At 39.9% G+C, this 13,459-nt stretch overlaps 1 protein-coding gene across 1 annotated transcript; it reads left to right on the forward strand.

The window, feature by feature from the left end:
• Positions 1 to 3,911: 3,911 nt before the first annotated feature.
• LOC128441139 (calcitonin-1) lies at positions 3,912 to 5,064 on the forward strand. Its single transcript, XM_053423748.1, has 3 exons — positions 3,912 to 3,998; positions 4,284 to 4,415; positions 4,887 to 5,064. Exons 1-3 carry the CDS (start codon positions 3,913 to 3,915, stop codon positions 5,062 to 5,064), a joined length of 396 nt encoding a protein of 131 aa, XP_053279723.1. The 5' UTR covers position 3,912.
• The last annotated feature ends 8,395 nt before the right edge of the window (positions 5,065 to 13,459 follow it).

The following is a 13,459-nucleotide window of genomic DNA, read 5'->3' on the forward strand; positions in this document are numbered from 1 at the left end:
CCATTGACTGTGTGTAAAGATGGACTCCGCTTCCTCCCATTGTACAAATATCCTGTATAGGGGCGTCGCCATCTTGCACTTTTGGCGTCAGACCCTGAAGCTGTGGTATCGAGGTTCTTAAGATACCTGCCCTCGAAAAATCACAATTCAGTTTTATTCCATTTTTAAAAAAAAGCATTAAGACAAATTAAAACCAACAGAACCACCAACACTTCAGTGTGTTGAGAACTACCTAAAATTAAAGACACAGTCTATAGGAAAAATTTATTTAATGTGTATTTGTGACGTTTTAGTTCAGGCCACAACCCGTCCAATAACATTCAGCCACCAGAGGGCAATCAAGACTATTGGCTCCACATTTAGGGAGCGGTCATGCCGTCCATCTTTCGATTCAATCAGGGGAGAAACACTTCAGACTTTGCTTGGATGCTTTGTTTTATAGGAGACAGGAGGAGACCAATGAAATACAAATTGAAATGTGGGCTCCTGGGTTTTTCTCATTCTCTAATGTCATATGCAAGTTCCACAAAAAATACTGGAGGAACTACTTAATTAAAACTGTGGCCAGAGCAGTCCAGGAACATATATCAAACTATGTTTATTCAACAAATATTGCTGGAGTTTTTTTTTATTTAACCGATTACAAAGATGTAATATTAGTAAAGATATTGGAAGAGAAGCCATCACCATATATAAATGTTGTGGCAAAACTAATCAATACTGTCTCACAGGATGCAGTATGTCGTGTAGTAGAAAAATCAACTAAACATGCTTAACAAACTATTTTGTATTTGGATAGTAAGTTTCTGCAGCCTTGTAAGAGACTTTTATGACTTTTATTTACATACACCAAATGTTTATGACTTCTGCTGTTTTATGGTCTGCACTGTTAGTGTTGAAATACGTTGAGACCATTTCTTACTTAATTACCCATCAAAGGAAATAGTGGATGTCTTCTTATCACCTAAGGAAACACACGTGAATCAGCTGCTAATGTTTAGATTCCTCTCCTTCCCCCACCCATGTATCCTTCCTGGATTGGTTCAGAGGGACAGCCCTAAATCCTCCTATATAAGACCTGTGTTTTTGACTTTTGTTCATCCTCACCCTGAGACCCTTGTGGTTTCCCTGTGTTGATCCTTTCTGCAGAAAGCCCCTTATTAAATACACGTAGATAACTTTGTTGTTTCCAGCCTCTTTTATCTCCAGATTTCCATCACAGTCGTCATATAGCAAAACTCTATTCTGGGTTCATTTTATTTGGTCCTGATCAGTGCATCGGGGGTTTAATGCTGTTACTGTGCAAGAACAGAACCAGCCTCTACATTATAAAGAGGGTTTTTCCGGTCTGTCCATACTGGGGGGCATGTGCATACACTATTTGTTTTGTGTGGGTCCCTTGACGACCCTGGATCTACAGTAAATTATTTACCATCTGAATAAGCGGAATCATCAAGTGCATGTGGAAAATCGAATAAGAGACCTTCCCTAATGATGTCCAGAACCTCTGTTTTTCCAACTGCATAATGACACTAAAAGGTGCAGCAAGAAGTCCCGTAATCCCTGTGCAACCACTGGCCAGCTGTTTAAATGTTAGGTTAGGTTTAGTTGGCTCCCTAATGGAGAGCTGGAGGATTTACTGTCTATAAATCCACAAGCCTGAATATAATGTTCTGTTTGAAGATGCAGAAACGTCCACATCAGACCGGAGGCTTCACAAAACTCTGTCCCTTTTCCATTGCTTCAGCTGGTGCTAGATTCCTGCTGCCTGTCCAAATAACGCAAGGTGACGATTTAGATTTGAGGGAAATTATCTTTCTGACGTTTTCTTTTCGCTGAATTCTGCGCTCAAGAAATATGCTGGAACTCTGACAAGACAGATGAGGTCACACTGACTCAGCGGAGTCTGTCCCTGATGAGCGACGCACTGAGCGTAGCGCTGCCCTCTCTGTCATGAATGCTCTCCTGTGTTGTAATTATTTTTCCAGACCAATTCATGCCTAAAATTTGGGGACGCGAACAGCGTGAGCTAATTGCGTTCCTGACAATACGCTCTCCCCCTTGGAATGTCAATTCTCTGCATCAAACTCATGTCGCCGGGTCAGAGCAGGCAGTGGTGATTTGAGGCGTGGGAGCAGCTCCGAGTCCAAAACTTTAGCTTTAGACTAAAACTAAGGTGCATCTGAACTTCTTGACTTGTGAGGTGGGCACTTGACACACTCCTTTCCTGCAAATTTGCACCATTATTTCCAAACTTCAGATTGTTACCTTAAAGATAAATATATAGAATTAAAATATCTCTGCAAGTTCCACAAATGAGAAAAGACTATTAATATTGAGCATTGTGTGTTTGTGTATTTGAAACCTTTCTCCAGATACACATGTGCGTATCTGTCTGGGACCTGCGACTCTAATGAGTTTCCTTGTGACGCGAAATTACAAAACAGGAGGCAGGATGCTTTATGATACATCATCCAATATGGTTACATAATGGGAATTAGAAGATGGCCAGAGACCAGTAGCCCAGTAACTAGCTCAGAAACACCGGATGAACACCAGTGAATCCATGGAGTCCTCACAGTGATGTCATCCGCATACAAAACTAGAATGACACTCCTTAGTCTCCCTCAGTTCAATCAGGCTGCACCAAATTGCTCACACTCAAACTATTCTACAGAATGGACTGGATCCTAAACTCCTCTAAACTCTTAGTTGTGTTGAAACCCATCTCAGAAATGACCATAAATAAATATAAAACTGTAAAATATAAAACAAAGTTCATTTGTTCAGCACTGTCAGATAGGGCGGTAGTGCCCCGAAACATGTGAGGGAGCCGACACTTTCTGAAGTGTTTCCCAGTGGATCAACTGTTCCCTGTTTGATTATGAGCCTGAACAAGGGGAATCCTGCTGTTCCTGAAATAAAAAAGCATCTGGAATAATGGCATCTAAAGGTATCGACAGATTTCTTCCCAGTCTGAATATGTTCTGGCCACCTGTAGAATACATGCCCCTCATTGTCCCTGTACATCATAAACATGTAATGATGAAATGAAGCCACATTTAAATTCAGTGATTCCCTTGAAGAACAGATGCAGTGATGACTCGTCTTCATGTTCTCGGAGCAGCATCAATGATCCACGCTGGGACTCAGGTGGATTAAGACCCTCAGTCACTGTGTGGAAGTGTCAGTGACGGTTTTCTGTCTCATTGTGTTGAAACAGATTCTCTTCCTTATTCTACAGATTTTTGTGAATGGACATTATTTACATGTAACTAATACACAAGCTCTTTTATTAGCTCGCTGGGAGTGTCTTAGACCTTCTGATTGGCTCGCAGCTTGTGGTGAAGTATCTGACTGGCCAATGGACGATCATCAAGTGCTCACTGGGTGAATAGGGAAACCCATGGGGAACATATATAAAACCCTGTACTGTGGAGGCGCTCAGCAGATACAGTCTCATCATTTAATTCTTCATCAGCAGAAGATTTGTTATCTTATGGTGAGTATTGATAAAACGCTGCTTTAGATCATAGACTGTTGATGTTAGAAATACTAAATACGATGCTCTGGTTTTTGAGGAAGGTAAAAGCTTAATATCTTGTTACTGTACTGGTGCTACTGGTTATAAACACAGCCTAGAGTCTTCTCAGTTGGTTTGATGATATTTTACTATCTGAGGTATATACTGTTCTATCAGCCAATTCTGCTAATGGGCTAGTTGCAGATCTAGCATCTAATATCAGTTTTTCACTAAAAACTTCTCTCCCTGCATGTAATGGGACAGAGACAGAGGATTTAACAATGTTAATGAATGTCGATAGAAAATCTGTGTAATGGTACAACATGTTGTGGACAAGCAATAATGCAAATGACCATGTTTGATACCGTGTGTGTTTTCCACAGGGAGGCATGATAATGCTGAAGCTGTGGACTCTCCTTCTTGGCAACGCGCTGATCATTTGTCAGATATATGTCTCACAGGCAGCTCCATCCAGGTAGAACCTTGTAAAACTCATATAATTATTAGTATAACCAATGATTTGAAAAAACGTTTTTTACCATTACTAATCATAGGTATTATATGAACTTCGTTTCCTCAGTTTCCCAAGCATGACTTCATATGATTTGTTCTTCATCACCAGCAGAAATGCAACGTCCTGATAATGCAAAATAATTAATTTACCTTCCTATGAACTTTATAAAGTGAACAAATGTTTTTAACTTTCCATTACTGCTGTATTTATATATATTTTTCCAAACAATACTTTTCATCTTCCCAGATCAAGCAAGGAGTTGATGTCAGATGGAGTCACACTAACAAACGAAGACGCTCAAAGTTTTCTCAGAGCCTTCAAGGAGTTGATGCAGATAACTTCAGATGAGCAAGACCCCCGAGCAGCTGATGGGAACAGGTATGGCTCTTACCTATCTCTCTATATTCTCTTTATATACCATATAATATCTTTATCTCTATTAACGCACTCCTGTTTATGAGTCCAACAGCTTCAACTTTGGTGTATATTGATTATGAAGGTACACAATGCAATTCATGCAAATCTATTCTCTGCCACAATCCCTCAATACATGGACTTCATTCATTGATTCATTGAGTCATTCAGTATTAACTCATGTGTCTGTAGTAGATTGTCCTAAAGTCAGCATGATATCAGAGAACACAAGAGAATATGCATGATAAACATTAGACTCATACATTAGTAATGTACAGCATGTAAACTACAAATTCTGGATTTGTTAGCATGACTTTGAAATGTTAAAGCATGACATTTTTTGAGAAAAGAGATCATACATGTACGTATCATATTTATCGGCATGCCACATCCACTGTAAGTCTGTATCTGCATGTTTGTCTCCGTCTCTGGCAGCCTGGACAGAGCCATGTCTAAGCGCTGCACCGGCCTGAGCACTTGTGTGCTGGGCAAACTCTCCCAGGATATTCACAAACTGCAAACATATCCCCGCACCAACGTGGGAGCGGGGACACCTGGCAAGAAGAGAAGTCTGTCGGAGCAGTATGAGAACCCCGGCAGCTCCTTCAACTGAGGCTGCCCCCCCGTCTGCTCCTCGTCTGCCTGAGCTGCTTTTTCATCCAGCTCTATCCATCCTCAAGACTGTTGATGCATGCGGGTCCTGTTCGTCAGACTTACTTACAAAACATCATTGCTTTATTTGCTGTTGGCTGACATCCGATTCTGACAGAGAATTCAGATCTAAGAATTAGCAACTAAAGTGGAATTGGCATTTCTGTACAATACAATAAAGAAAATAAATGCATCTTTACATGAAACGTGCATATAATTCATTCAACAATTAAAACATGCATGAATGTGAAAATTAAGAAAATGGCCTGTCTATAAGGCTCACACTGTTTAATTTGTTATTGTCTACAGAATATATTTTAAAAAACAGATATCTGCACTGATCTTAACAAACTTTGTTTGACCATCTTTCTGATAAGCAATGTCACAGCACAGAAACGAGGATGTAACACATCCACCTGTGTGACCCATCGCTTGGCCGACTTGCTGAGTAGGACGGGGGGACTTGGATACAACAACTTTGTTCCCACCAACGTGGGCGCCAAGGCGTTTGGCAGACGGAAGCGGCACGGCATTGCTTGAGCACCAGAGGGAAGACAAAGGTACGTTAGCACACCAAACTTTCAAGTCACTGTACCTGCCTTGTGTTCTAAAGCCAAGCTTAGAATCATGGTTCTTTCAAATCCAAAATACTATATTTTATTTGATGTTCCAAAAATGTAAGGTACCATTTTATATTTCATTATATCCATCAACGGGAATCTCTCGGTTTGTATGGCCCCAAAGAATTGCCGTGTTTTCTGTACCATGTAAATTGACCAAGTTCCTTTATGCATATAAAAACAAATATTGGAAAACCAGATTGGTCTACATAAACAGAAATTTAACTATAGTGGCTGTTGCACTATACTGTCATTTTAGGAAATAAAGCCGGGTGACCCACAAGAAGCTAAAACGAATCTGAATCTTTACTGAATTTACTGTGGCCTTTGAGCTAATGTTTGATAACTGTTTCTTCTGTCTCCTCTTGTTTATTTTCTAGGACTGAGATCTCCCACTCAGTGACAAACTGCATCATCATCCATCGTCAAACTCTAGATTTGTAGAAAAAATACCTGTTGCAAACAAGGACTGATGTTTTGCTTTCAGGCGACCACACAGATGCCAGTTTTAATTTCTAGTCTGTGCTTAAAAACAGAGAAATGACTAGTATGTGTGTCATTGTCGTTAACTGTAACTTGGAATATATTTCCTTCTGTTTAGAGAGATGAGAATGTACTTCTTTGTCTTTTCTTGTGCACTTCTGACCTGTCTCTGCTGTACAGTGTGTCTATGAAGTATGTTTCTGTACATCTGCCAGTTAAATCCTTGACAACTGAGGCTGACCCGGGCCTTGATGTATATCTCTTCGTTCATCATAGTGCACAATGCAAGAGTTTCAAATGTAGTAAGACCTGTGAATTGAAAGCAAGAATAAATTGTATTTTAGCTACATGAGGCTTTCAATGTCCGACCGTGTTTTTGTTTGATTACGATCATTTAGAAAATGTACAGATAATGTGATATGCTTATAAAATAAAACCATGTTGTATATGATATTCACTTTATATACTTACTATCCAGGCACATAATTAGATCATCTCCAAACTGGTTGAAAGTATATCAATTTGATAAAAACTGTGGCCACACCTGGCTCACTTCAGCCTCCGGTGGTGCTAACACGTCACTGCTTTTTCATTGGCTATGGAGATCCACTGAAGACGAAGTGTCTTAAATGAGGATAATGTATTTCTAGAACAGACTAAACTGTTGGACGAACATAATATGAACAAATGCAGGATGTTGTCTTGTCTCCCAAGAGGCACCACAGTGGAAACAAATGTTACAGTATTAGTTATTACATTAATTATCAAAAGGAGCTCACAACAAATAAATTTGTGTGATTTGGTTGAAGAGATGAGAGAAGGGAGATATGTTTTTGCTTCTGATTGAACCAGTTAGAGAATCAGCCTGGATCATATTCACTGTGGGGAACTACAAGCCTTTTCAATCCTGACAAGCTAGAAAAAAGCTTTTGAAATCGTACAAAAAAAGAATAAATGAAGGAACAGAAGAAATGGTGCATTCAAATGCTTCTTGGAGAAGTCCCATATACCGGGTAATGATCACTGGCTCTGAAGTCGGTGTGTGGGAAAAACATGGACGCTGTAAAGCAAATGTGTTTTATTGATTTATCAACAGCATTTACACAATACCCTGACACCTCTTTCCGATATTCTCATCATAATGAAGAGCAGAGACAAAGGATCAGGTGTGACAGGCATGTAAATAGTGCAAAAACCATCTTAAAAACCTGTGTATTGCCTGAAAAAGCCATTTTTTGGTGCTTGTGGAAGATGGACATGCGGCTTGAAAATGACACAATTGAAACATTTGACAAGTTTACATTAAAAGCTATTCAATCCAACAACATAATCCTCCATACTGCTCCTTCGGTGTCATCCAAGTGTCCGTAGCCCTGACATTCAAATTCGACTCTATGTTTTTTAGCCTAAATATCTGTTAAGTCCCAATTGATTTGTGGACTCAAACCCTTCAGCCACCCTCCATCGGCCGAGTGGCGAGTGGATAATGAGTATATTGTCATTCTTTTGGGTGAACTATCCCTTTAAGGTTGCATTGAGGTGAACGTTCCTCCAGTCGAGATTTGCTTTTTCCGATTATCCCGACATCACCTGAACGCGCAGACAATCAACACCTGCTGCTTACAGCTCGAGGGAGTTAGCATTGTGACCGTTAGCCGTTAGCTAAGATGCTAACCCCAGTTATTAACTCTTGTAACTAACGCTTCGGGAAACAAAACTTTTTTGGACAGGGAAAACGGAGGTTCACCGCGCTTTTCAAAATTGGGAACCACGGACACGTTTGGACGCTAAGCTCTCTCCTCCCTGGCAGAGGAATGGCGCACTTTTGAGCTAACTGTTGCTAGGCTAATGGACTAATATGCACAACTGCAACTTGAAGGATGTTGTAGAAAGTGCGTCACATAACCTCAACCCAGGAATTCATCAGCCACCAAGTTAGGGAGGAAAGATTCACCTGAGAGTAAGTGACTTTTTCTTCTCATTGACTTATATTGTCCCATGGACATGAACACACCAGCTGTCATTGTGCCCCCTGTCTGACAAGCGTTCATTTAAAGTCATAATGACCTTTTGGTTTGTGAGTGTGTGTAGACAAACCTGCAGGTGTGTGGGTATCGATGGTTTGTCTCTGATTATTGAAAGCTGATCAGGAGTATTGTCTTTTGGCAACTGACAGGTAATCAACTATTTGTGTAATTATTCATCTGAGCAAATATTTATATCAAAGTATCCCAAGCAGCTACAACAAAAACCATAGCACCATCCAAATGGAGGCATACATTACTGGGCCAAACGAATATGGCTGGAGTGCATGTTATCAAAGAGCCAAATTGTGTCAATATGATATTAAAAGTGAATGGGGTGATCTTGCTAGTATTTATGTGCTAAAGGAGTAAATCACATGACATGGTCAAGCTTTGATTTAGTTAAAACAAAAGGTTAGAAATGCAGCTGAAGAACAATAATCATCGAAATGTCGCGGTCAAAGAAAGTCTGACAAGACCAATCCATTGTGATTGGTTTGGGATCAGGTTGTCTATGTGCAGAGAACTAGCATCAGCCTCATGCTGCCACCAAACTATAGACACACGACCAGAAACTCACTAAAAAAGGATCAGAGCCCTGAACAATCACTTCAGGCTCATGATTCTGTAGTTGCGCCGACATGTAGAAGACTATGGGCCTGCATACTTTTCTATCTACAGGTGTAGTTGATGATCTCGTGTCTTGGTTGGTGGAAATAGGATTCACATGTGGAATAGAACTAGTAGATTGTGAGCCTGGATGGATATTTCCGGGTTTATGCCATTTTATTGGTCTTGGTTGGTGGCGGGAGAAGCAGACATCTGAGGACTCTTGAGGGAAAAGGAGGAAATGCCCCCTGATGATATAATAGACATTTTTGGATGTTGTGTTTGATGGTTGTCTGTCAAGCCTTGAACTTACAGACCAACAGTAAAGTTTCCACAGCAAGTGGAAATGAGTGCAAGTATTTTGCAATGGACAACGATTCCAGTTGGTGAGTGGACCCTGACATAACACCACCTGAGTAAAACACTGGTGCTTTGTCTGTGGTGGTAGTTAATAACCTGCACCTATATTCTCATGACACAAATTTACATTACTAAATGTACAGATTTTTTTTTTCTCGGTTACAACTCCATTTTACACATGTTCCTTTATAACAGCAGTTAGTGTGGCCTTCCTTTGTAGAATGAAGGATGTCCCCAGGAACCACTTGTTATAGGCTTAACACTCCCCTTGAGCATTGTCACTATTTCTCTGGAGTTCTTGTCTAACAGACCCTGAGCTTCACGCCTGCTGGTCTTCCCTAATTAACATCCTTATTCTACCAGTTGTTTGACTCATCCATTCTGTCGTCTCTTCAGAGAGCGGAGGCTTTTTGAAACTTGGAGTATCAGCAACAAGGGATTACTACAATATAACTCAAATACGCAGAGGTGTATTCATTGTAGCACAGATCAAAGCATTGTGTCAGATAAATAAATATAGTAATTATAATTGGATTGGCCGCCAGGCTTTTCTCCCCCCCCGCCAGGCTAAGCGTCGCTTGTTTATTTATAAAAAAAAAGAAAAAGTTATGCACCAGAAACATGATACCAAAGACGGCATTGCGCTTTTAACTGCATCTGGTGATACGGTTGAAACCACAATGGCGACATCTTATGGTCAGTATGTGAACCCATAAGGTAAGAGGTCAGGTGTATTTTCCATCACCTGAACCTCCAAAACCACGAACTGTATCTACCACGCAACAACTTTCGCAACAACTTTCACGCGACATGTCAAGGAGAAAGGGTCAAAAAACCTTGGACTCCTTCTTTTTCCGGAGTCGGGGGAGCACTGGAGGAGACGATGAGGCCGCTCGTTCACCCCCAGGCCAAACGGAGAGCATCGCCAGCGAGCCGCGGCTCGATGATGAGGCAGAGCCACAGCTAGTTAGCACGTATGTTAGCGCGTCGGATGTTAGCATTTCGGATATTAGCACGTCGGATGTTAGCGCTTCGGAGCAGCCTGCTGCGAGCCGCGATGGGAAACATCGAAGTAGTGGATTTAACCCAAAGTTTAACCCAAAGACCTCAGGAACAGGCTGCGGGGGAAAAGCCTAACTGCCTGCCTCCGTATAAAAATAAATGGTCCCTCTGTGGCTGATCTTGACTACAGTAAGGCTCTGGAGGAGTTCTTTCAGAAGCCGAGACGGATCACTTGCAAGAAGTAAAAGAGGTCACACAGCATACCTCTTCAGGCCCTGAGTTCCCTGTTCCCCCTTGGCCATGTTTGCACTTTTTTATTTATGTTAATTTATTTTACTTTTAAATGTGACCAGAAATGGCTTGTTTTTTTAGATTCAGTTAGATTTTACTTGAAAACGAATTGATTATATTTATTTTTATTTTATTTATTAATTTTTGTGTTTGTAAACTGTTTTATGTATATTAAAAGTATTGTTAATAAATGTCTTACAATAGCAATCGTCATAATTTCAAAATTCCTGTCAACTTTAAAATTTTTCAAAGTTGGTCTCTAGCGGCCCTACCACCAGGCTTAGCAAGTTTTATGGGGGAAACCCTGTATATGGTAGGGGAAACCCCTCCAGTCACATGTCCGGTGTGTCCCCTAGACCTATGGTGGTGAATAATATTTGAATAAGTGTTATTGATGTGGGCCTGCAAGTATAATTCAACTGCGGAAACATATCTGAGCGTTGTTTCTCTGGCAGACGCTGTAGGTATCCATGTGTAGCTTGGATAGTTTCTGCCATTTTTGTAGCTTATTAGCTGATTTTCATTTTACATCTTGTTATCCAGCTAAGTACTTAAAGTTATCATATAGTAATGTTCCTGGTGAAGAATTTTTTTTTTAGGAAGTTTAACAAACGACAAATACTATAATGATGATGGAAGTTCATGTTGAAAAACAGACTTCAACATGGCTTTATTGGATGTTTCGAGGAAGGGTGATTGCAGCTCTCCCGAGTGTTGACCGACAACACATATCTCAGTTGATTAGACAGCAGAGAATGAGGCGACTGTTGGATGTGAGTAGCCATGTGCAAACTCCCAAACACAGCTAATGAAGGAGACAAGGGCTGGTGTTCGAGTTCCTCAGAGTCTCAGAGGAACTGTTTGAGTTGCCAAATCTCTTGAGTATTTAGGGACGAGCATCTGTCACTTTCGTCTCTTCACCATCTGGAGGAAAAAGTGAGAGCTGCATTATCTTACTTTTATTTTATCTGTTAAACAAAAGATCAAGAACTTTTGGTGGGTGCCAGCTGGTTGCTACAAGTTTTCTGTACATGTGGGACAACAGGGAACTTCTGGTAACATAGGGGAGACGGCAACTTCGTTTTCTGTGGCATGGAACCCAGATCCTGACTTTTTCTTATCCTATCTTTTTATTTATATATTCCTTTAAAATAAACTGTTGTTGAACTGCAAAAACTTAAATGATAAATTTTTTAAAAGGACTTTTGGAAATACTTTTTTAGATGCAGAACTTGAAGATGGGCACCTGTTCCTTAGTCCTTGCTTCTTTCTGGAGGAGACTTGATGCTGTTTTTATTTTTATTTTCAAGTCCAAGTGTTTTATTTTGGATTCAATGTTGGATGTTTGGATTAAGACTGTCTCTAAACAGCTACAGTTGGGCCTCATTGGAATCTTTGTAGTGTTAAGGAGGAAGTGAACAGCTCTACTCTTTCCCTTTTTTCTTTCAGATTTATTTTGTCACTATATAGATCAACTGAGGTAGCTTTTCCTTTCTAACCACACTACCAAAATGTACCTATCACTTAAAATCACATGATTTCTTGTGTTCTATTATCTATTTGGTGATATTGCATTTGTATGAATTTCAGTAATTTTGTTTGTTTCTGTGCATCTCATAAAGCGACACCAGTAATGATCTGCTTTCACTCTAACTGCAACGAGAGGTGGCCTTATTCTTGCACTGACACAAATTTGTATCCCTGTGTAATGTATGGCTGAGTACATTGCAATTCTGATAAAAATACACCAGTGCTCAGAACCTTTTTTTTTGCACTACAATGCCACCATGTGGCAAAGCAGGTGCATTGTTCCTGCAGCAGTGTTGCATTTACCTGTGGAATTCTTAGTGATCAGTAAACAAAGATAAATTAATGTAAAGGGCTCAGAGGTAGAATTCTGAAGTTATTTCTGATAAATTAAACCTCTAAGGTTTTACTGCTGTTTCCAAGTGTTTCCACACAGGAACATTAATCCAATAAAGATGTTTATTCCCTATATAACCTGTGTGCAAAATATTTTATTTATGGTTATTAAATTTAGGATATTAATACACATTTTCAGTATCAACAATCCTCAAAATATATAGTCACGCTCTCACTGTTCACTGGAAATGCAATTTTGTTCAGTATTGTGAACAATACTCCGGTACTGTAGTCTACTGTATGCAACATTTTTAGAATTTTGGCATGGGCTTGGTACCGAAGTATTGCTTCTCATGTCAGCGCTAATAAAGACATAAATAACCTTCGCTTGCATATTTTTGCTTGCATTTCAGGAACATATAAAACCTCAAAAGGTTTGTGTTTTCACTGTTGAAGTTTGCAAAAAGTATCATTATAAAACAACGTACTTGTTATAACATGCAGTCTATCAGTCTGCAGTCTACTAACTAATGGAATACTGCTCCCTTCATCGTACTTCTGCTCTGTTGTGGATATTGTGCTTCGCCAAAAGCTTAACAAATGTAATGGATTGATGGTAATTGACCATCAACCAGTATTTATTTTAGTTCAATTCTAATGCTGATCTGATATATGTATAGTACTGATCCATCAAATTTCTGTTAAACCATTGCCTTCACCTGCATCAAGGAGGTCATAGTTAGCAAACAAGAATATATCAATCCAATATATCAATCCAGCCCTTTAAAAAATGCCCTCGTTTTTATCCATACAGTCCATAGATATTATATAAAGGGAAGTTAGTCTTCTGTCCCCGGGGCTGCCTATATATTAATGTGGTCTGGACGTTTGTCCCACACACCAGTAAGTATTCCCAGGTCCAAAAACACATTCTGCCGGCTTGAAGAGCCTTTTTTAATAATACAACACTTTCATACTATATTCATAATGTTCTACGGTGAACACTGCAGCCAATTCTGCTGGGTTTAATTTGATGTAATTTCTGGGCCTAATTTGGCTTCTTACATGTCAGTGGTAATGAAACTTTTGTATGTGATCTAGATCC

The sequence above is a fragment of the Pleuronectes platessa genome, chromosome 1, assembly GCF_947347685.1.
Source record: "Pleuronectes platessa chromosome 1, fPlePla1.1, whole genome shotgun sequence".
Taxonomy (NCBI): Eukaryota; Metazoa; Chordata; class Actinopteri; order Pleuronectiformes; family Pleuronectidae; genus Pleuronectes; species Pleuronectes platessa.